We start from the raw sequence: 24,248 nt of genomic DNA, 5'->3' as shown, positions 1-24,248 counted from the left end.
CGGGGCTCACGTGAATCGCGAGTTCGGCTGGGCTGACGTGAAGCGCGGGCTCGTCAATGCGCACGTGAAGCGCGGGCTCGTCGTGACTGACGTGAACCAGCGGTGAAGACGACGAGGGCTTCGCGGGTAAAGTACACTCGGCAGGTGTTGAGTAGAATAAGCGCGCAGTAGTGAAGAGGTCCTGCAAGGAACAAGCCCGAGCGACATACCCGTCAAGAGTCCAGTTGGCAAGGTCCCGCGGCATCCATCGAGCGATCTCATAATCCAGCCCATTCAGAAACAGGCCCATGAGCTGGATATCATCTAGCGCTCCCACACTGCTAATGGACAGGAACTCCTTCGCGTACCTTTGGACAGACCGGCCCTCTTGCAAGACTGACGACAGGTATTCTGTCATAGCCCGGTTGCTGACGACTGCTGGACCCATTTTGAGGTTGGTTGTTCTGTGACGCTGTGCGGAGAAACAGAGCTGAGGCTGGGTCCAAACGCAGTGTAGCTTTATTAAACAAACTTAAAACAAGACACTAAAAGCAAGACTCGAGAAACGTGAAAGCACCAACGTAACACACATAAATTCAACAACCAACCAAGACAGGGCAGAAACACAGGGCTTAAATAATCAAGGACAAACGAGCTAGACAAGATAACAAGGGGGCGTGAGAAATGAGAAACACCTGGGATAAATAATAGACGGGCAATAACTAATAACGAAAACACACAAAATCACTTCGTGACACACCTGTCAAGCAAAAACAGAGCAACCTGAATGTCGGACTCCCATTTTTCAAACTTCCCTCTGATGATACTTCTCTCTCCTTCACACACACACCCCCTTCATGTGCACGCGCACTAACCCCCCAGACCCACCCTCAGATACTTCTTGCCAGTGATTGGCTGGAACACTGTTTGTTAGGTTTCGTGGTCCGGGTGAGACATGATTGTTTTTGTTGCCGTTTGTGGAGCCTGTGGTGTCTACAGAGACCGCGTTTTTTTACAGTGTGTTTAGGGGACAGGCAGCTAGCCGATAGTGAGGAGACGTTTGATGTATGTGACAAAAAATGTTTTGGCCCCACATCGCTTAGAGCAGGGGTTCTCAACTCCAGTCCTCGCGACCCACTGTAAAATGTACCTGATGATCTTACTAATAACATTAAGTGAATAAAACTTATTTTGAATAAGTTTGTTGACCTTACTAAGTTTGATAAAGTAAGAACAAAGTTTTAGCACGGTAAGTTATTAAACTCAAAAGATTAAATTAACCTTCTCTTAAAATAATAAGTATGTTGAACATTTTCGAGTGGTCATGCGCAGTTCTACCAGTAGGTGGAGCCGATTTGAAAACGTAATACCATTATTTCGGATGAGGAAAGCACATGGAAAGGTGAGTCAGTGCTTTTTATGTCTTATTTTAATGTCTGAATTGCTTAATATACACAATTGACCGTGTAATAAATGAAACAGATTAAACAATCTAGCGTTACACATGAACATTGGATGTGTTATTTTAATCAAATTCTTGGATTGTGTTGGATTGTGCTAATCGAAATGAGCAGTCTAGCATTTGCAAATCGGTAGCCTAACCGTTAGGTCCATGCTTTCAATCAAGGAACATACTTTATGATACAACTGTTTTTTGGGAGAACTATTCTTTTAATGTTAATAAAACAAAAGTCACTGAAAATCACTCACTTAAATACAGTGGCTTTAATAAGAATAAATTATTAATGTATACTGTCAAGCCAATTTATAGGGTTTATCTTATTTATATATTATGTTGTGTATATGTAACGTGTATCTTTATTCCTATTTCTTTATTAACAAAGATTAAACAATTACTAAGCTTTTTATTATCATTAATTTTGACCTAAAATGTCTGCTATTCTATTTTGTTGTTAGCTTTGTTTTTTGAAAATATGGAAATTTGTTTGGCTGTAATGCAAAACAGTAAAACCAACATGAAAAGAATTGTGATATCATATTTTGCCATATCGCCCACCCCACACTTTAAATGTTTGAACACTATTGATTTATAAATTAAAATACAAAGCTGTATATTAAAAAAGTGTGTATTTTAATATTATTTTCTTCATTTGCAGAGCTTGCTTTGTGAGATGAGACATGCAAAGGAAATGTAAGTACTGTTTTTTTCCCCCTATGAAAATAGAGCTCTCCTCTTGAAGCATTATCGTATAAAACATGGAAGCTACACCAGAACTACACCATTTCCATGTCTTCACACAGACTGTTTGTGTTCATTTAAGTCATAAATATATACCTTTACGTTTATCTGAAGAATAGAGGTACATTTGGGATACTACGAGATTGAGTAAATAAGGCAATTTTCAAGTATCCCTATAACGCAGTAACCAAAAGCCTAATAATAGATATAACATTGTTCTTTTTCCTTTTACAGATCAATGCAGAGTTTATTCGCATCACAAGCAAAAACCTCAAGTAAGAATTTTTTACAGCACTTGATCAACATACAGCTCCATTTCTGGCAGTTGGAAAAAAAACTTTCTGAATTTGTGGCTTGTCTATGCTTATTTCTTAAACTAATTTTTGTAACTGTTATTTCATAAAATTTAATTCTATGTTATAAAACTTTTTTTCAGAGCAGCCATCACATTTTAAAGTAGTTTATTCAGACTAAATTTAAATTTAATTTGGTTTTCCAGGGCACTGACATCACTGCAAATCGCACAGCAGTTCTTTGTGGACTTCCCCTCATTTTTGGAGAAGACACCTCAGACTTTTTCAAAACAATATTGGCAAGTACCATTCTCTGTATATTTCTCTCTAAACTAATCCCCCACACATACATCACATATAGCCATTCAATTATTCTTCATTCAACTATCCCAGAAACAGACCAGACACAAACTCTTCAAATGTAATTGTACATTTTCTTGTGTGTTTGTTCTGCCATCATTGCACTGTGCATTGTTTTCTGATGTCTAATTTTCATACAATACTTTAATGTTTACCTGTTAGTTGAGTTGTATGTAGAACAGAAGGTAATGGTCTTGATTCTTTAAGTTACATGCACATTTGTGAGATTTCCTATTTGTAATGTAACTAGAATTTTAATATTTCTGTATTTTTTTTATTAGGACTGTGATTGCAACACACCCAAGATTTCCATTGGGATTATAACTGTGATGACTGAAGAAACTCAGGATTCTTCACAAGCTAGAGGCTTCACACACAGCAATTGTCCTAGAAGGAGCCATTGTTATGGATGAACTTCAAAAACTTCCGGATGCCATGTGCCTACTTTTTGGGCTAATATACTGTATGCGTTTAATTCGAAGTACACTCCACAGCTCAAGAACACCTTTGATTTTATTCAGAGACTGTTTCTTTCTCTGGGACACAAATTCCTGAAGCCTAAACTACTGTCACCTGAAAACATGCTGCTCATGTAAGTAAATGTTGTTTCAGATTAAAAAAATTCTGTCATAATTTACACTCCCTCATCTTGTTTCAAACCCGTAAGAGAAAGGGTTTAAATAAATCTTTAAAAAAGTCTTAAAATAAATCATAAATACATCTTAATAATCTCTTTATATCTTTTAAGTTAGGGTCATCTGGACTATCAATAGAGGGACATAAAATGCTTAACTGGTTAATTTTAAATATTTGTATTTGTGTTTCCAAGAATATCCAAACTTACAGGTTTGTTATGAGATGTGGGAGAGTAAATTATGACAGATTTTTCAGTTTAGTGGCTATCCTGTTACTATCCCTTTAAAGGGTTAGTTCACCCAAAAATGAAAATTAAGTCATTAATTACTCACCCCCATGCTGTACCAACCCCGTAAGACCTTCGTTCATCTTCGGAGCACAAATGAAGATATTTTTGATTAAATTTGAGAGCTGTATCACTGCTACATAGGCACTCTAAGGGATCGAAACTTGAGGGCCCAGTAAGTCAATGAAGAAAATGTTTAAATATTCCATGACTACAGTGGCTCAAGTATAAGTTTATCAAGCGACGAGAATACTTTTTGTGCGAAAAAACAAACAAATATAATGATTTTATTCGACTATTCCTTTTCTTCCTTGTAGGCCTGAAACAAGAGATAACGAGATTTCCATGACGCATGTGTGCGAGAAATCTTTTTAAGTCTTGTTTCAGGCCCAGAAGGAAGAAAAGGAATAGTCGAATAAAGTCGTTATTTTTGTTTTATTTCCCCACAAAAAGTATTCGCGTCGCTTGATAAACTTATAGTTGAGCCACTGTCGTCACATGGAATATTTAAACATTTTCTTCATTGACTTTCTGGGCCGTCAAGAGTCTATCCCTTAGGAGCCAATGTGGTAGTGATCCACCTCTCAAATTTAATCAAAAATATCTTCATTTGTGTTCCGAAGACGAACGAAGGTCTTACGGGGTTGGTACAGCATGGGGGTGAGTAATTAATGACTTAATTTTCATTTTTGGGTGAACTAACCCTTTGAGTTTGTGGTTGTACAAAATTTCTAAAATACACAAAACATTTATAAATTGTCACTTGTCAACCTTGGTTAAAAATGCTTTTCTTGTTTTATAACAGTTGTATTGTTAAATGCTTTTGTTTAACATATTTTTACATTGCAACTTAAGTGTCAATTTTCCTGCATTGCCCTAATGTTGATGCTTTTTAGTTGCATTTGCACTGCACATTTGAATTGCTTTAGGGTTAACAAGAATAACAATGTGTTTTTGTGATTAAAATTGTTTGTTACATTAACAAAAAACTGTTTGGGGTGTCTGAATGACATTGTTTAGTACACTGTTGTGCATAAGGACAATTGATGAGTAATAAATAATGTTTTACCCGAGTTCTGTTTTGTCTTTTTGTCTTAACTTAATTTGTTTAGTTCAGCTTACTTCAAAATTTTAAGGCAATCGGTTTCCTAATTTTTTCCTAGTAATGTGAACTCTAATAAGAAGTTAACACAACTAATAATTTTGAGTCAACTTTACTTGAGTATACTTGATTTACAAGTTGTCTATACAAATGCTATTAAGTTGCGCCAACTAAAAATTAATACAATACTTTACTTGGAAAATTTAAGGCAATCGGTTTCCTCACTTTTTCTAAGTAAAGTCAACTTGTTACATTTTACAGTGTCTCCCTTATTTAACACACCTGATTCAGATCCTCAGCTCGTTAGGATAGCCGTAGAGTCTATCTTAACGAGCTGAGGATCTGAATCAGGTGTGTTAAGTAAGGGAGACATACACAATATGCAGAGCAGTGGGTCGCGAGGACTGGAGTTGAGAACCCCTGGCTTAGAGAACCTTTAAAGCACAGCGGCTTCGCATGCGGTCGGGTTCATTAAATGTTAATAATGATACCCACTACCCAGCCATACTGCAATATTGCAGTTTTTTCATGTTCAAAAACTGCATTTTTCTACATGTAACACAAACTGCAGTATTACTTCTGCAGTAATTTTTTGTAAGGGAAACAACAATAAAGCCTTTAATGTGCTGAAAATATGTTCATCAGCAGTACAATGTTAAACTCTAACCTTTATTTTATAATGAAACCTGCAAATGTGTGTTTCTATCTCCTCCCCTTGTGTCTTAAACTCTATAAAAGACAGAGCACATCTCTATTCTCCAGGTTCAGTGTCTGTTCTCTCAGTCTGAGCTCCGTCATGAAGCTGCTTGTGTTTCTTCTGTTGCCTTGCCTCTCTCTGGGTAAAGTTTCGCCAGGGTTTGGAAATTGCAAAGAGTTCTTTTTGAATGATGACCCTCCTGAATTCACACCACAATGGGGCACCACAGTCAAGGAGATCTGCCAGTGTGTTTGGGACGACTACGACAACATCAAGATAAAGTATCATTATGCAACTTTGTACAACACAGATTGGAAGATCCCCATCTACTCAGCGTATGTGTTTTATGGGTGTGCAAGTGTCGGGAGGGTTGATCGTTGGTACATCGAACCTCAGGTAATTGTTCAACTGTATATTATTGTAGTATATTGTAATAACACCCTTGATCAGCTTTACCAAACGTGGATGTTTTTCCACTAAGAAACAAACATTGTTATTATGTTTTGATTGATACTGTGAAGCTGCTTCGATGCAATCTATATTGGGAAAAGCGCTATATAAGTATACTTGACTTGACGCTTTATAATAGGTGTCCTTAAACTACTATGCATGTACTTAAAAAAAAAGTACAATATAAGCTTAGTGTTGGCTACTGTAAATCATGTGCTGATATTAAGGAGGATACGGGTAAGATTAGCACAAGTTTACTGGTTAAAGGGGTCATTATAGATGTAATTACATGCAGATCATGTTTAAAGAGTATAAAATATAAAATTTATTAAAATGTTATAACATAGTAGTTAAAGACACCTTAATTAAAGTGGGACCATTATATTTATTTAAAATGACAATAATTCATGTGAATTTTGATGGAAACATTTAGAGTTTTCTCTCTTTCTCTCATGTCAATTAGCTGGATGGAGATACTGACGAATGTATGGCACCTAAACGTCGCAAAACCATTATTAATCAGGCCGTGAAGAGTGACTATGAGGTGTCTTATATGTTAGGCAATGAGGAGATTTGCTATGACAAAGGTCACCTGTACCCAGTTCAGCACACACATGATCAATTCTCCATGCTGGCCACCTCCACCCTGACCAACGCCGCGCCACAGAACTCTTGTTTCAATCAGCGTAAATGGAACCAACATGAGAAGGTTGTTATTGAAGATCTGAAGTCCTGTAATAACGCTTATGTGGTGACTGGTGTAGTTCCTGATCTCACCAAACCAAAACTGAATAATAGAGTTCCTGTCTCAATGTATTACTGGAGAGCCACCTGTTGTCTGAAGAACAGTGTGTACACAGGGAAGGGCTACTTTGGACCTGATAACAACAACAAAGTGAAGCAATTATCAATTACAGACCTACAGAATCAGCTGGCCAAACATTACAACGTAAATAAAGTTGTAATTTTCCCAAGCCTACCAACACCCCCTGGGTCCAAAAGACCCCTGGTAAATGTTGGTTGTGTCTAGTTTAGCCTTCAGCCTATGAGCTAAAAAAAGAAAATTTGACATTTATATACATATCTTCCCATCTTTGTCCACTTCACTGTTGCCCTGTTACTGGATTAACATGCATGCAATGCTGGATGGATAATCAGTGACATTTAATAAAGACGGTGTGCAAATGTGTCTCAATGTGTTTGAAAGCTTTATTCAGCCTGCGAACACACACACACACTCAAGCCCACATGAACCTCAGCAGACACAGTCTGATGCTGTGGTTTAAGAAGAAACACACCTTAGCTTAAAGCACAGCGGCTTCGCATGCGGTCGGGTTCATGGCCGCTGTAAACCTGACGGTGGCGCAGTCTTCAACACTCCTGCTTTAAGAAGCTTCACTGGAAAACAGTTGCGGCCTTAAATAAAGTTGATTGTACTTAAAAATGTAAGTTATTTAAACTTAAGTTACATTAACTTAAAAACATTTGTTGAATCTTGTATAGCTTACAAAAAAGTTAAATGACTTTCGATTACAGTTTTTTCCAATTGCTAACACACTAAAATGACATGCAGAGCACAATTCTTTAAACGGACACACAGAGAGCAAAACTTCTTCTCAAGTTTCCAAAAGTCTAAACACATTTTCTGCTTTACACACATTTTGGATTTTAAAATGCCACTAAATGCACTGAGCACAGTTCTCTGCGTAAGACACGACAATCTGACATAAAGTCACATGTTTGCCATTTCTAAACGCTACCATTCAAAATGACACTACATGAGCTAATTGACCAATTACATGTGCCATCTGGCCAAACACCTCAATGGTTCATTGTTAACACTTCAATCAGGATGTAAGCAATATAAAAACTATAAAAAAATATTTTTCTTGCCACTTTTTTTACTGTAATATATTTTCTGGAAGTTTCTTTTTCAGTTTACTGTTTTTTTGTAAGTCATTTTTTTCAGTCCCATGTAAATAGTTGTGCTGTGCATACGTTGCACTGACTTGTTTACTGTAAAAAATACATTACTGTAAAATGAAGTGTCAACAGCATGTGTGTGTCTGCAAATATTTCTGTGCATGTGAACAATCTGATACATATTTTAGTATTATGGCAAAGCATATGAGTGCTTTTCATGATGCCCAACAGTGTGTAGTTGTTTAGGCAAAAATCTGCTAATATGAATGAAGTGTGTGCCAGTTCATGCAAAAGTTTGATTTTGATAATGCTGTGTGTAGTTTCGGTTGCAGTGCTTCATTTTGCAGGATATATGAGGTACTTTGCAGTTTGGATGTGTGGTTTTGTGAATTGTGCTAAGTATTTTAATAAAACCAGACTAGTTTGCAAAATTGTGTATTACACTCTTTAGCATGACACCGCCGGGTTGGTTATACATCTACACACTCCCATATCAGATAACCAACACGACGGGGAAAATCCCATACTACTACATAAGGAGAAGAACACACACTTTATGCAGATCTTTTCCTTTACAGGGAAAAAGATCAACTGAGAGGAATAAAATACCTGAACACTCTTCAGAGTGTGTGTGAGTGTGTGCTGGTGTGTGTAGTAGTAGTGTACTCAGAGTGTGTGTGAGTGTGTGCTGGTGTGTGTAGTAGTAGTGTACTCAGAGTGTGTGTGAGTGTGTGCTGGTGTGTGTAGTAGTAGTGTACTCAGAGTGTGTGTGAGTGTGTGCTGGTGTGTGTAGTAGTAGTGTACTCAGAGTGTGTGTGAGTGTGTGCTGGTGTGTGTAGTAGTAGTGTACTCAGAGTGTGTGTGAGTGTGTGCTGGTGTGTGTAGTAGTAGTGTACTCAGAGTGTGTGTGAGTGTGTGCTGGTGTGTGTAGTAGTAGTGCACTCAGAGTGTGTGTGAGTGTGTGCTGGTGTGTGTAGTAGTAGTGTACTCAGAGTGTGTGTGAGTGTGTGCTGGTGTGTGTAGTAGTAGTGTACTCAGAGTGTGTGTGAGTGTGTGCTGGTGTGTGTAGTAGTAGTGTACTCAGAGTGTGTGTGAGTGTGTGCTGGTGTGTGTAGTAGTAGTGTACTCAGAGTGTGTGTGAGTGTGTGCTGGTGTGTGTAGTAGTAGTGTACTCAGAGTGTGTGTGAGTGTGTGCTGGTGTGTGTAGTAGTAGTGTACTCAGAGTGTGTGTGAGTGTGTGCTGGTGTGTGTAGTAGTAGTGCACTCAGAGTGTGTGTGAGTGTGTGCTGGTGTGTGTAGTAGTAGTGTACTCAGAGTGTGTGTGAGTGTGTGCTGGTGTGTGTAGTAGTAGTGTACTCAGAGTGTGTGTGAGTGTGTGCTGGTGTGTGTAGTAGTAGTGTACTCAGAGTGTGTGTGAGTTTGTGCTGGTGTGTGTAGTAGTAGTGTACTCAGTGTGTGTGTGTGAGTGTGTGCTGGTGTGTGTAGTAGTAGTGTACTCAGTGTGTGTGTGAGTGTGTGCTGGTGTGTGTAGTAGTAGTGTACTCAGAGTGTGTGTGAGTGTGTGCTGGTGTGTGTAGTAGTAGTGTACTCAGAGTGTGTGTGAGTGTGTGCTGGTGTGTGTGTAGTAGTAGTGTACTCAGTGTGTGTGTGTGAGTGTGTGCTGGTGTGTGTAGTAGTAGTGTACTCAGTGTGTGTGTGAGTGTGTGCTGGTGTGTGTAGTAGTAGTGTACTCAGAGTGTGTGTGAGTGTGTGCTGGTGTGTGTAGTAGTAGTGTACTCAGAGTGTGTGTGAGTGTGTGCTGGTGTGTGTAGTAGTAGTGTACTCAGAGTGTGTGTGAGTGTGTGCTGGTGTGTGTGTAGTAGTAGTGTACTCAGAGTGTGTGTGAGTGTGTGCTGGTGTGTGTAGTAGTAGTGCACTCAGAGTGTGTGTGAGTGTGTGCTGGTGTGTGTAGTAGTAGTGTACTCAGAGTGTGTGTGAGTGTGTGCTGGTGTGTGTAGTAGTAGTGTACTCAGAGTGTGTGTGAGTGTGTGCTGGTGTGTGTAGTAGTAGTGTACTCAGAGTGTGTGTGAGTGTGTGCTGGTGTGTGTAGTAGTAGTGTACTCAGAGTGTGTGTGAGTGTGTGCTGGTGTGTGTAGTAGTAGTGTACTCAGAGTGTGTGTGAGTGTGTGCTGGTGTGTGTAGTAGTAGTGTACTCAGAGTGTGTGTGAGTGTGTGCTGGTGTGTGTGTAGTAGTAGTGTACTCAGAGTGTGTGTGAGTGTGTGCTGGTGTGTGTAGTAGTAGTGTACTCAGAGTGTGTGTGAGTTTGTGCTGGTGTGTGTAGTAGTAATGGAGTGGATGATGCTCTTTTCTACTCAGTGCACCTGTAGTTTCTGCCTCAATCTGGGTCAAAATCACACACTAAACTCATGCTAGTCAGGACTGAAGTCCACATAAGACACTTTCAGTAGGAAACGGTAACATTCATGTTATATTAGAGCTGGTTTGTGGCATTATTCATTATGAATTAATGCTGATGGGAAATGAGGAAATGTTCCATCTCTACTGAATCTCTTAGTAACAAGCTTTCAGGAATAAAGCTTTTGAAAACGGAGGAAAAAATCCCCCACATCCACTCAATAGGAAAGTGTTTTCTAATGGCAGAAACCAAATCAATTATGATCCTCAGTAGAAGAGCTTCAGGTTAAATCCTTCATGACGGACACTTTAAAGAACGTTTAACAACTCTATTGTTTATCATTTAAGATATTATAATCTTCTAAATAATCAGATGTGAAATATATGCATCACAGCTCCTGCGTACAAATCTGTGAAACAGCCAATCAGAGCAGAGCTCAACATTATTATTCATGACCCTTCCAGATAAGGAAATAACAGCCCATTTCATACAGGGACAAATCCTAGAGTTATAAATGAACATGTAAAACATGTAAAAGCTCATCTGGAGGATCTTTGCCTTTACTTAAGCCACACACCTTCATGTAGATATCAGAACAATTAAAATATTCCATCATGCATACTTTTTTTATTATTTTTTTTTTTATTTATACAGATTTTATTTATTTTTTTACACAGGTGCACATAATACAAACACAAGAAATGCAATCAATCAGAAAATTAAGGCACCAATAACAACAACAATAAAACAAAACAAAGACAGAAAAAAAAGAAAGAAAAACAGCCAGCACTTACACATTTAAAAAAAGAAACAGGTATAAATATACGAGTCAGTACAATGAATAGATATCACGAAAAGTCCACTGACAAATTGAGTTAAGGAGGCCTGAGCCAGAGCGGAGTGGCCGACTTAGTACAGATCACTACCCAAAGAATTAAAATAAAATAAAATTGTATTACATTTAGGTCCCAGTTTGAGATCTATCCTTCCTGATGTATTCTATGAAAGGGCCCCAGATCTTCTTGAACTTATCTTGAGAGCTAGACACAGAGAACTGAATTTCTTCAAGGTGTAAACAGGAGACCGTATCATTAACCCACCTCTTGAAGCAAGGAGAGGAAGATGACTTCCACTGATGAAGGGCATGATAATAGAGTCTAACGTCTTAAAAAAAGGAAGAAGTGAGGAAAATGGGCACATTCTGAAATAAATGTGTAAATTTAGGGAGCACGACCATTTTAACAATGTTGACACGGCCAATCAATGAGAGGGGGAGAAGTTTCCATTTATCTATCATACTCTTGAGCCTGCCAATCAGATCCGTATAATTAAGTTTAAAAAGAAGTTTTGGATTTCTGGGGATGTTAATCTCCAGGTAGGACAAGTGGTCATGAGAGACTGAGAAGAAAACTGGAGTCAAGACTGCTAAACAGAGTCATAAAAACAGATTTCTCCCAGTTTATAGTAAACCCAGAGAGTCGCCCAAAGCCATCTATCAGATTAAGAAGGAGTGAAAGGGATGTGTTTACGTCTGAAAGGGTCAGAATCACATCATCAGCGTACAGACCGATGGTGCACTCGGATGTGCCGCACCTTATACCGGAGATTTGAGGGTTGGCTCTAATGGAGCAAAAGCAAGAGCATTGGAGAAAGGCAGCAGCCCTGCCTGTGCTGCGGCGCAACGGGAGCGGGGTGGATCGTTCGTGATTGGTTATGACAGAAGATTGGGGGCGAGCATGCAGCATTTTTAATATATTCATAAATTTTGTCCCAAAACCAAATTTGTCAAGAGCAGCGAACATGTCTCTCCACTCCACCTGGTCAAAGGCCTGCTGTGCATCTAGTGCGATCACAACAGAGTGGGGCAATTTAGTTGAATACATTAAATTAAGCAAACACCTCGTGTTTGAGAAGGAGAATCTATTGGGGATGAAACCAGATTGATCAGGATGAATTAAAGTGCCGATATATTTGTTTAAATAGTTAGTCAGGACTTTTGCTGTAATTTTTTGGCCAGAGTTGAGCAGAGATAGGGGACGATACGAAAAGACATTTGCTTCGTCTCTGTCCTTTTTTAAGAGGACACAGATATGAGCGTCGTAGAGAGTATGAGGGAAGATACCCTTTTTTACTGAGCAACTGACCATCCGGAGCAGGAGGGGGCGATAACGTCAATGTGCGTCTTGTAAAATTCTATCCCAAATCCATCTGGACCGCATGCTTTGCCACCAGGAAAAGAACGAACAGCATCTCTGATCTCCTCCAGTGTAAATGCGGAATCCAATTCTAGTCTTGCGGACTCAGAAAGGACTGGAATGTCTAAAGTTTGGAGAAAATATCTGTATCTGTATCCGTGGCAGTAGATCTGGAGATATATAGCTGGCTGTAAAAACTAAAAAATCTGTCATTAATCTGCTTGTGATCGGTTAATAGCTGACCGGTGGGGGAGGCTATTTTATGTATTGCCCTATTAGATATGATGCCCTTCAGTTGCCTAGCGAGCAATTTATCGGCCTTCTCTCCCAGAGAAGTGCTTCTGCTTTAGTTTACGAATATAGTTCACAACCTGCTCGCCCAAAATATGGTTATATTCAGATTTCACTTTCAAAATAGAGTTAAGTGTGTCATCAGAACCTGTGTTTCGATAATCCTCCTCCAATTCAGCTAGTTCAGCCTCAATATCAGTGCGACGCCTGAGCTTTCACGAGACGACTGATACGAGATGATGTGCCCTCTGATCACGACCTTCACCGACTCCCACAAAATCGAATCTGAGACAGCACCATTGTCACGTATGAGCAGAAAATCAGCCATCTTGGTTGATATATAACCACTGAACGTGTCATCTAAATATGAAGAGCTCTTTTCCAAAACGCGATAAACGCCATTTAAAAAAAAATGAGTTTGTCACGTCATTCTGTTGTATACCGAGCCTACTCACTGCTCCATAAATGTTTCTAACCAAATCGCTACATATCCCTGTTTAAATTGTACTGAAAGGTATCGTTTTACTCCAAACCGCGACAGGCGCTACACTCGTTTCGAGTCACAGTGCGACATATTCTCTCGGCCAATCGGAGTCTTCGAATAGCTGTCACGCGTGAGGTGTACGTGAGGCGTGAGGTAAACATCGTCAGTGTGAATTAAATACGCCGGAAAAATGAATGTGTTGACTCTGATAAACACTTTTGATGGGTCCGAAGAAGCTGTTAAGCCCGCGCCAGGTGGAAGACGACGGCGTTTAAATGAAGACAACCACGAACGTCAACAAACTAAGAAGATACGCTACTCTGGTGGAGGACGGATCCCCACCATTGGATGTAAACACACCTCAGCTAAATGCTTTTGCCAAGCAGATAGATTGACACCCGATGACCTTGTCATGAATTTTCAGAAGTTTCATGACAAACCTAATAAGGTGGATCAGGACGCGGCACTTCTTCACCTGATGAGCGTATCTGAGGTAAAACGGCAGCGTCAGAAGGGGAGGAATGTCACCGTGAAATACAGCCTGCTGTGGGATGAGCACCCCAACAAATTGCCAGTTTGCAAGGCCACATTCCTGTCAGTTTTGGGTGAGTAAAGTTTTCATGTTTGGAATAGTTGAAATCCGTTTTGTATGTGATTTTCCTTTGTAGTTACACTGATGGGCGTCATGTTTTATACTATTAGAAGGATTGTTTTTTGGCTACTTATCAGAGAAAAGTAATGATGATACACAACCCTTTATTTGTGTAGTGGACGGCTAAAGCCATTTCTAGACAAAGCGGTGCGAACTGTTTGTAAACTCCAGGGGTGAAAGTGTTCATGTCTTACTGGTGCTACTGGTCAGACGCTTTAGTAAGAAGGTGTGTGTTTGTGTGTGTGTGTGTGTGTGTGTGCGTGCACATGTGTGTGAGTGCAAAATCTACATTATTGGGTGTCAAAAAAGGTTGCGAGACAATGCTCTAGACTACTTCGCTAAAACTAAGCTACTTGGAACATCAAAAGAAGTGTTTTAAGTTGATTCTGTACTGGACTATGTGTATAGTGTGTGTAATGATGTGTATGCATGTTGGTTTTACATTGAATCGATCTAATTCATTAATTTACCTTCACTTTACCACAGGAATCAGCAAAGACTGGTTGCCCGGTATTATGCTGAGACTGCAGAGGCTCGTCCGGAGAGAAGAGGTGGTGCGAGAAACATCGAGGGGAACGACAGTAGAAGGCAACTGATCATAAATCACATCAAGACCTTCACGTGCAGGACCAGCCACTATGGGCGGAGGGGAGCACCTGGGCGCAGGTATCTGATGCATGGGCTCTTTGAGGCTCTTAACCACGCACACACAAGCTACTCCCTCTACTACTCTGTTTTTGACTACTCTGATCTTGGCTTCGGCCACCTAGCAACTGATGCATGTTCTGATTGTGCCAAATACAAATTCAGAATCACAGATCCAAATATGACAGAAGCAGAGAGGCAGATAGAATCTGCATCATTCATTTCGCATCGTCGTAGAGCTCGTGTTTTCTATGAGCTACTAGGCAGAGTTGCGAAGGATTCTGTGTCTGTCTGCTTTGACATGATGCAGAATCTGATCCTTCCCAAAACTCCAATAGGGCAGGCCTACTACTGTCGTCAGCTGTATCTCTACCTGTTTGGTGTTGTAAGACACCATGGAGAGAATAGTCGGCAGCCAAAAGAGGATGTCCATCTCTACGTGTGGCAGGAAAATCAGGGTCCCAAGGACAGCAACATGATTGCATCTGCTTTGAATGACTGCTTCACAGTTCGCCTTGCCAGTCAAATTCGCAGATCCAAGGGGCTTCGGCTCTTCAGTGACTCGTGCTATGGACAAAACAAAAACATGACCATGGTCTCCATGCTCATGGAGCTAAGGCAAACCTTCCCCAATCTTTGCATCGAGCACACATTTCCAGTCAGGGGGCACAGCTATCTCCCCGCAGATAGAGTTTTTGGCAGGATTGAGCAGAAAATCAGAAGGATCGACACAATTCTCCTGCCACAAGAATACCATGCCCTCCTGCAGCAGTTTGGTAATGTGTAGATTTACGGCACAGACTGGAAGGTTTTGATTACAAGTCAGCTACAAAAGAGTGCGTGAAGGCGCAGAGAAGCTTCAAGATCAGTGAAGCACGCATGCTGGATTTGAGTACCAACAAGGTTGGCATAAAGGTGGCATACAATGGGGAGTACTGCTTCCACAGTGTGCTGAAACGGGCAAACGGTGGGCTGACCTGAAACCTGCCATTCTTGAAAGCCAAACCACAGTGAAGAAAGCAAAGAAGCAAGATGTGGCTGCACTCCTGAAAGCAATAGGTGTGTCTGAGGCAGTGAGCGCATTTTATAGTGATGCACTACATCTGATGTGAATGAAAACACTCACCAGAGTGACGAAGACCCAGAATAAATTCCTACAGTGTAGTGAATGAATGTAATGCAGTATTAAATTTAATCTTTGTTTTATTGTTATAAAGGTTATGCACTTCAAGCAACAACATTTTAATTGGTTTCGCACTTAATATTGCACTAATTGGCCATTTGTTATGTATGTGTGTTATGTTTTACTGTGTCTTTACTGTGAATAGCGAGCGCTCTATAGTCTCATATAGAGCTCATGATATTGTATGTTAACTTATTTTAAAAACAGACTGAAATAAAATGAATGGTTTTATAACATTGTTGAGCAAAGAACACATGGTGGATATGTAGTGGAGAGTGGATATTTAGCGTTTTGAAAAGAAATATCATAAACTTTGGATTTATGATCATTAACATTCTTGTTTGATTTCTCAATTATTGTTGATGGTGTTCAGACTGACCCAAAAATGATTTTTAACTATATAAATTAAATACTTACAAAATATGTAGGTCTGGGTAAATAATTGTCCATTATCTCAAAACAATCAAAATGGATATATAGCGTTTTGGAAAAGAGCTCTTCATGTAGAGAGGGGTTGAATTTCCAACTAAAGTGAGTGCCATAAAGTTTAAAATCCTTCACCAATGAGAGGGGCGCATGATCGGAAATTAAGATTGTCACGTGTCTGTCCTGTCTTGTGTTGCACATGGGTGTTTTGTTATGTTGGGCCATGTGCCCCAGCCATTGTTTGATCCCTCCCACTCGTTACCTGATTAGTGTTTGAGTTCTCCCACCTGTCCCCTCTTGATTTGTTCCCTATTTAAGTCTCCTCTTGTTTGCTATCTTGGTCGGATCTTTGTCTTTTGTTTCCCCTGTTCCATGTGATGGTTATCGTGTTCTTGGTCAGCTCTGTTTTATGTTTTATTGATTATGTTTTCCCCCTTGTGGGTTTTTGCTTTGTGTTTTTGTTTTCATGTATTAATAAATATCCTGTAACTGCACTTGAGTCCTCTCCTCCACTTTTTGTAAATCGTATCGTGACAAAGATGCTATGGTACGTTGAGCTTATACATTCGAAACAAGTCCAGAGTCAACCAGCATATAATCAATTCTTGTGAAACTGCCATGCACGGGGGAGAAAAACAAGAAATTTCCTTTCTAAAGGATGCTGGTGCTTCCATATGTCAACCAGGTCCAGAGATTTGGCAAGGGGTAACACTTTAAAATACGGTTCCTTCGTTAATGAATAACTACACAAGAACCAATGAGTAACACAATATTAACAATCTAGTAACTATTATTAACTAACAAGAAACTCTCATTAACAAATTAGTAAGTAATAGCTCACAGATGAAAGTGTTACTAGATACTTCTGTGGGAATTACTAATTATTTGGATCTGTATTATAAAGTGAAGATCATGGGAACTGATTAGTAATGACTCAGCCACACGGCTGCACGCACTCGGCAGAGAGGGAAAGCGAGCGAGAGACCACCTTGCGTGTACGGAGAGTCTTTCCATGTAATAAATGAATGAAAGCGTTTTATGTCATAGTGCCCACGCAATGGCATGGCAGCTTTATCAATGGCTTGAGCGGTTTGCCTCAAAACTATTGCTTTCTCGACAGAGAGCTCAGCTGGAGAGCTCAAACATGGACTGCTCAAAAATCTGTAGTTACATGAGAGCTGTGGGACCGAGCGCCAGCAAAATCCAGTGAAAAGATGTTAACGAGTGCACTGAGAGGACGCACAATGAAACTAATGAAAACGTCTCCATTAATTTGTGCATGTAGTCATTTAATGCAATACTTTAAAAGCCTTTTTCAAAATATTGGCTCTTAGGTAGGTTTCTACAAATGCTAATTTGATGGCAATTGAATTTTTTTTATAATAATATATTCATTACAATTTAAAACAAACATGAACTAACCAAAATCCCCACTATCTGACCCCTGAAGGCCGCTGTGTAGGCTAATTCGAACCCAGACAAAGACCCATTGGGTGAAGCATTGAAATAATACTATAATGCATATAACAAATTAAGAATCGAATCGCATCGAATTTGGATGTGAATCGCATCGAATTGAATCGTTCTGAATTTGCACAAATCGTTCTTGAATCGAATCGAAAACCTATGAATCGTGAATCGAATCGATTCGCTGTCTACCCAAAGATTCACAGCTTTAATAAATATGATAATGTGACAGAGATAGTCAAACGCTTAAAAGTAGCCTACACATCTTTTTCCAACTCTTCAAAACTATAATATTATATATAAATGTTTTATTTTTTGTATTTTTTTATGTGATGACCAACACATTTTTTGTTCATCCTTCAAAGATTGTCCTAAAACGAAAAATGTTATGATGTTGGAAAACTCTTATTTAAACACTTATTTAAAAACAATAACAATAATACCACTGTAAACAGGCTGTTTATTGGCTATTTTCACTCTTAATATACATGTTTTCACTACTTTAAAAAAATGAATATTAAGACGTTATAAATGATAATAACTAAAGTAACTAAATTTCATCTACACCCTAAATTAAGCTTAGTGATTTATTGTCAGCCCCAGTGCTACCAGATTTTATTTATTTTTTTGTATAACTCGCTGTGAGTTCTCATATGAGGTGATGCTGCCCTCGACTTTGAGTCTGGAGCCCTGTGAACTTAAAATAAAACAGCATATCATCATACCTGTATGTGAAGTCCATTTATTAATACATAATTAGTCAGTATTTCAGTTATGGAGTCATTTGAATAATTGCATTGTGAGCTGATTTAAGGTGTGCCGCTAAATTTTCTGCTTGCGCTCCTAAAATTTTCAGTCAGGGGCAACAGCGCTCCTCGTCAAAAAAGTTAGTCTGGAGCCCTGCAATAGTAATAATATCATCAATAATAATATAATTACAGTAATGTGATGATTTGTTTTGCATAGAATAAAGCTTGATCAAGCTTAGGAGTGAGTGCTGTTTTTATTATTGTTACACTATTAGGTATTATAGTCTTATCACTCGCCTGTGTTTTGTTCAATAATCACGAAGACTTACAAAAGGAGATGTTAGGAAGAATATCATGGCAGTTTTTCTTTTTTATTCTGTAAATTAAAAGGTGATTGAGAACGTCTCTGTCAGCTCAATTCTCATGTAAAAAAAAAACTATTGTAATTTTATATCTATTATAATGGTTTGCAGATTAATACTTTACCCCTTTTGTGTCCTGAAGTAATGACCCTTTTTCTGTTTCAGTTCTATGTAAAGCAGTAGCTTATTAAACAATGCTTAGAGAGCATTTGTGTGTGATTTGAGTTCAACTTAAAGAGAATGACCTGTTTAGTTGGCTCTAAGTTCATTAAAACCACTATTTCAAAAGATGAACTGATCTTCTTTTTTATATTATAGTAAAAATATGTATAACTCAATGTTTTAACTAATTGAAAAAGCTGAATAATCGTTCCAAACTTAATGATTAGCTGGCAAAATAATGGATGATTAGTCGATTAATCGTTCTAATAATCGTTAGATTAATCGATTATCAAAATAATCGTTTGTTGCAGCCCTAGTGCAGTGATATAAAAGTAAAATAAAGGAGATGTCACGAAAACACGTCTAGTCCATCACTGCATGGTCCAACTCTGTTTCTATAAATGTACTATAGAAATACATTTCTACTCGGTTTGACTTGGAATGAAACTGCAAATAAAGATGTAGCGATTTTGTTTTCAGTAGAAAAACTTGCTATAAGATTTTGTCTTTTTTTTCCCCCTTGAAGGATGATCATAATTTGACAACATTTTAATATGATATCACTGTATTAATGGCTATTCACCTTCTCCTCTGTATAACACTAGTGCTTTTGTTAATGGTTGTATATTGTGTAGTGTGGTTTGCTGATTGCTGATGCGGTTGTGTGTGCATTAACTGTTAATGATGTTTAATGCATCTTTGTTTGGTGTTTCTGGAGTTAATTCAGGCTATAAAAGAAGCAGAGCAGCTCATAAACACCATCATCTCCTGACGAGCAGCGTCTTCAGTCTGATTCCCGGTAAGATCATGTCGTCTCATGTGGGAATTATTGTGTTCTTGTGTTTCTGCCTTTACTCAAACGTTAGCACATGTTGTTCAGCTTGTTGACTCGCTAGTGTGCTTGATTATGTGGAGAAGAAACTAAAGAAATAAGGTGGAATTGTTTAAAGCAGGTTTGGAAGTTTTCTTTAAGGTTCTGCCGGATCCAGTTTCCATTTCAGGTTCTTGATATTCATTTGATGATGATCGTAAACTTCATCATCTGTCTTCCCAGGTGTCTTTTCTGGACATACTTAATATATTTAAATGATACTGTACTGAGTGCGTATTAAATGTATTATTTTGAAACAACTTTTACAATTGTAAGCTATTTGCAATATATTTTCATATATTAAATTGTGCTAAAATGGAACAAATTCTAGTACATTTAGTGTATTTAAGCGTATTTATTTACAGTTCACTTAAAATATACTTTCACATTTCAGCTCATTAGAATTTTTTTATTATAAAGCTGTTTTATTTAGTTTTAAAAATAGTATATTAAGAGTGCAAAAATAATTAAATATAAATGTTAACACACACTCTGAAATCAAGAACACTTTAGTATACTATCTTGTGTACACTGCAAAATAAATACAAAGTAAATTAAAAAGTACAGCAGGATATATAATCTCTTGAACATAAACATTATAATAAAGATCAGTGAAATGCTATAACAGAGCTATATTTATTAAATAATTGTAGAACATTTCAGTTACACCTGTATTACTAAAAAGTGCACTATGAATATTACATCACTTAATAAATAAGCATCACAATGTGATTTAGTGCTAAACTAGAGATAAGTTAGGGGTCGCAGGAATGGGTGTTTCATGACAGTGTGTCAGTCATTGTGTGATACTGTAAATATGACTAGCCTAGACTACTTGTTCTGAGCAGGTGTTGTCAGTGAACAGGCTGTAAAACTGTTGGCTAATTTACACACACTCGTGATAAACTGATGATAACTATCTGGGAATCATTCTCTAACCGCAGTCAAGTTGTGATTGTGTGTGTCAGTCAAGTTGTGAGTTAGTTGTAAGATTAAAACAGGAGATGATGAGAGACTCAGTGCTTTCCTCTGTGCGGGAACGAAACTATCGGGAGATGTTGTAGCAGAATCACGGGAACTATTCCAGGATAGGCTTTATTTTCATTGGTTGTTGCGTTAAATCTTACCCAGATACAATAGTGCTGTTTTCTGATTGGCTGTTGTGCAGCCCTTTCTTTCTTTGATTGGCTGATCGGGCTCGAGTAAGAACTCCAGGGGAGACGCGCTTGATATGAGATTAAAACTGAGATATTTTAATGAAACGAGAGATTTATTTCCCTCCGATGAACGATTCACCAAATCTGTTCACGTTTCAAAAGGTTAATGTTGATTATGAAACTAGTTTCCTTTAATGAACATTGTGTGTGATTTCAGTCAGTCAGCAACACAGATTTACATTTCTGACAGAAAACAGGCTTGCAGAGCAGCAGAAGAACCAATATTTTAGAGAGATCAGAGTATTTGTGCTTTCTCTCGCCATCATTCATGGGTTTCTTCTTTTACTGAGGATATGAATAAACGCTAGTGAACTTTAAGAGTGAAAGCAGCATCAGATATAAAGCATTTTCACATTACTTCAGTCGTCGTAGTTGAGCCCAACCATTAGTGAAAGTTAGACTGGTTTTTCACTCTATCATTGTTGGTTCATTGTGTGTTTAAGGTCATTCCAGTTTCACACGTTGGGTCAAATAGTGTGTGTGTAATCTCAGGCATTTCCTCCGTTAGATCAACAAGCTTTAAGATGTGTGTTTCTCCAGTGTGTGCAGTGAATGAAGAGCTCTTTAAACACGGCAGTGGAAACTTGTGAAACATCTGTCAGTCTGTGTGTTATTCCACAAACTTCTGCTTTGACCTGCAGACCAAACACACACTCCTGTCAGTAATGTAAGTTCTTCAAGATTTATTCCTCCTTTAATAAACCATTGTACACTTGCAGCTGTGCTGGACTGAATATTCACAACAACAGCATTCTTGCTTCTGTCATATTGTTCACATGGAGGATTTACAAACTTTAATCTGACATTTCACGTATTTCAAGCTTTCTAACATTACACACACTCCTCTAAACAACATATCAAGCAAACTGAGCAAACTTTCAACAATCACACAGAAAACAACTTATGTGTTATTATTATATATTATTGAGTTATTATTAACACATTATTTTCCCTGTTGGTTTTAATAAAGATAAATATATGATTACAATAGTAAATGAAAGCATGTTTTTTTAAACTAATGACTGGTTTGTTATTTAGTGCCTGTCAAGATTTCCTAAACAATGGGACAAAACGCCAGCATCAACGGATCAAGTGAAGTTTATGTTGAAGGGAGTGATCCGATGAGGGAGTTTCGCATTAAACTTTATGCTGCAGAACCAGTAATCATCAGGACCATTGCCGGCATTGAGATTGTAGTCATGATCGTAACTCTGTGTGCGTTGTGTGCTCTTCTCAAATCTCAGCGCTCCACTCCAGTGTTTGTTATTCATTTGATTCTGTCAGATCTCATTCAGATCATTTGTAGATTAACGAGGACATTCGTCTGGTCATGGGAGGTTTATGTTGATCTGTATGATGCATATTATTATAGTTTGATTGCGGGTCTGTATTTTATGGCATGTGTTGCTCTTGAACGATATCTTCTGGTTTCTCATCCTATCTGGTACAGAACTCATCATTCACTGAAAGTCTGCTGTGTTATTTCTGTGATCGTCTGGTTTGTTCCTCTGATCTTTGCAGACTTTAACTTTGATTATCTGTTTAGACCTCTGTCCCGATCGATCGCCTGTTTAATCCCCTACCCGATAATCATTCTGTGTTTTATCGGCACTTGTCGCGGTCTTTCACGCTCAATATCTCTTACTTCTGTAAAGCGCAAAAAGATTTTGGGCAGTTTGTTCCTGGTGCTTCTGACTTACACTTTCCTCATTCTCCCCTTCACAATCCTGATCATTATAGTTCAGTTTGCTCACATTGACCATGATTTGTTTGTTATATTTTGGCGTTTGTCCTCATATCTCCTGTTCCTGAACCCGCTGGCTGACTGTGTCCTGTACATGTTCATCAGGCCTGATGTCGGAGGGTTAATGAAGTCTGTTCACTGCTGTTGTAGAACTGACACACATCAGGATTCGACACACACACGGGACGAACACTCTGGAGTCAGTAGTGCAGCGTTTGCCTGCTGTGTTTCAGTGCTAAAGCCTGCGTCTCATTCACGGACCTGCACTTCAGTTTCAACATCATGAAGTCAATGCCATTCTGTTCACTCACACACCCGTCCTTTCTATGGCATTCAGCTTTATTAGAGACAACTCTTGATTCATCAATTGCTCATAAAACACATGCGGTGAACAGAGTTTTATTAAAGATGTGTTGATGTAGTGTTGATGCTTCTGCTGGCGTTCTGGATCAGCAGGACTTTATCATACGATGGAGAGGAGGGTTGTATAAAGCACGGTTTATTCTCTCTTCATTCCCCCGATAGACTGACAGATCAACAACATCAAGTAGTTTCAGCTCGTAGTCTTGCTTGTGTTCCTAATGCATCTACATTATACTCTTTTACCTAATAACTACTATTCACGCTATTATTCATGTATTACTAATGTATTACAAAGATGATTCACTCAAAAACGGACATAATGTACATATGATCATGTCCATCAAAAGATGAATAACTTTCTTTCTTCTGTGGAACATTAAAGACAATATTGTGATATTTTTGTCCATACATTAGAAGTCAGTGGACAGTTTCGGGTGAACTATCCCTAAAAACACTTGATTTAAAGTGCAGAAAGTATATCAGAAGAGATCTAAGTTTATATGAAATATTAACCAGAGCTTGCGTGTAAATCTGAAGAGTTATTAGTAATATTGTTGTGTGTTTATAGAAGTGTTTGATATGTCACATATGGAGTCAGAGACTGTCCTGTATTCTCTCTCTTCTATCATTAATATAATTAAAGATCTCTCAGTTCTCCTGTGTGTGTTTCTGTCTCTCTCTGTGTGTGTGTGTGTGTGTGTGTGGACAAAGAGAAACATCTAATAGATAATTAAAGAGATTGGCAAGCTATCAGCTGTTAGCCACTTAGCTAGCTAACAACTCGCTACCTAATCAGAGCAAACTACCACTAAATCATACATCTGAATTTTTGTCTTATTTATAATACCTACATTTCCCCTGATTCAATATAAATCACTTTTACGTGTTTTATCCATTCAGTCACAGCATCGGGACTCTCGAAAGCCTTCAAGCGATCGCCACTGTATGGAGCAGTTATGCACTATATATATATATATATGTCATGGAGGGCAAGTCTGGGGCAGATAATAATAGACAAAAGGAAAGTCATAGACCGGAAACTGATATGCCGACTTCTGACAAAAGCGGAAGTTCGAAACTACGCTTGTGCACATAGCCCACACAAAGAGCCCGCT

At 38.6% G+C, this 24,248-nt stretch overlaps 2 protein-coding genes and 1 pseudogene across 2 annotated transcripts; all 3 read left to right on the top strand.

Annotated features, from left to right (window-relative positions):
* Positions 1-5,618: 5,618 nt before the first annotated feature.
* On the top strand, positions 5,619-8,158 carry LOC120468072 (endonuclease domain-containing 1 protein). The gene is made up of 2 exons (XM_039656723.2): positions 5,619-5,949; positions 6,467-8,158. Exons 1-2 carry the CDS (start codon positions 5,653-5,655, stop codon positions 7,031-7,033), a joined length of 864 nt encoding a protein of 287 aa, XP_039512657.2. The 5' UTR covers positions 5,619-5,652; the 3' UTR covers positions 7,034-8,158.
* Positions 8,159-13,482: 5,324 nt separating this feature from the next.
* On the top strand, positions 13,483-15,701 carry LOC148964935 (uncharacterized; annotated as a pseudogene).
* A 6,369-nt stretch (positions 15,702-22,070) lies between these two features.
* Positions 22,071-23,743, top strand: LOC148964934 (mas-related G protein-coupled receptor member X1-like). The gene has a single exon (XM_089127680.1). The coding sequence runs from the start codon at positions 22,088-22,090 to the stop codon at positions 23,054-23,056; it is 969 nt and encodes a 322-aa protein (XP_088983806.1). The 5' UTR covers positions 22,071-22,087; the 3' UTR covers positions 23,057-23,743.
* The last annotated feature ends 505 nt before the right edge of the window (positions 23,744-24,248 follow it).

Source organism: Pimephales promelas, chromosome 25 (genome assembly GCF_988280905.1).
Source record: "Pimephales promelas chromosome 25, fPimPro1.hap1.1, whole genome shotgun sequence".
Lineage (NCBI taxonomy): Eukaryota > Metazoa > Chordata > Actinopteri > Cypriniformes > Leuciscidae > Pimephales > Pimephales promelas.
The sequence above is the reverse complement of the archived record's forward strand: the minus strand, read 5'-3'. Positions and strand labels throughout refer to the sequence as shown.

Bases quoted from the DNA above. Each gene is read 5' to 3' on its own strand.
- LOC120468072 (XM_039656723.2), top strand. From the start codon at position 5,653: ATGAAGCTGCTTGTGTTTCTTCTGTTGCCTTGCCTCTCTCTGGGTAAA. The intron at 5,950-6,466 runs GTAATTGTTCAA...CATGTCAATTAG, and splicing joins GTTGGTACATCGAACCTCAG to CTGGATGGAGATACTGACGA.
- LOC148964934 (XM_089127680.1), top strand. From the start codon at position 22,088: ATGGGACAAAACGCCAGCATCAACGGATCAAGTGAAGTTTATGTTGAA.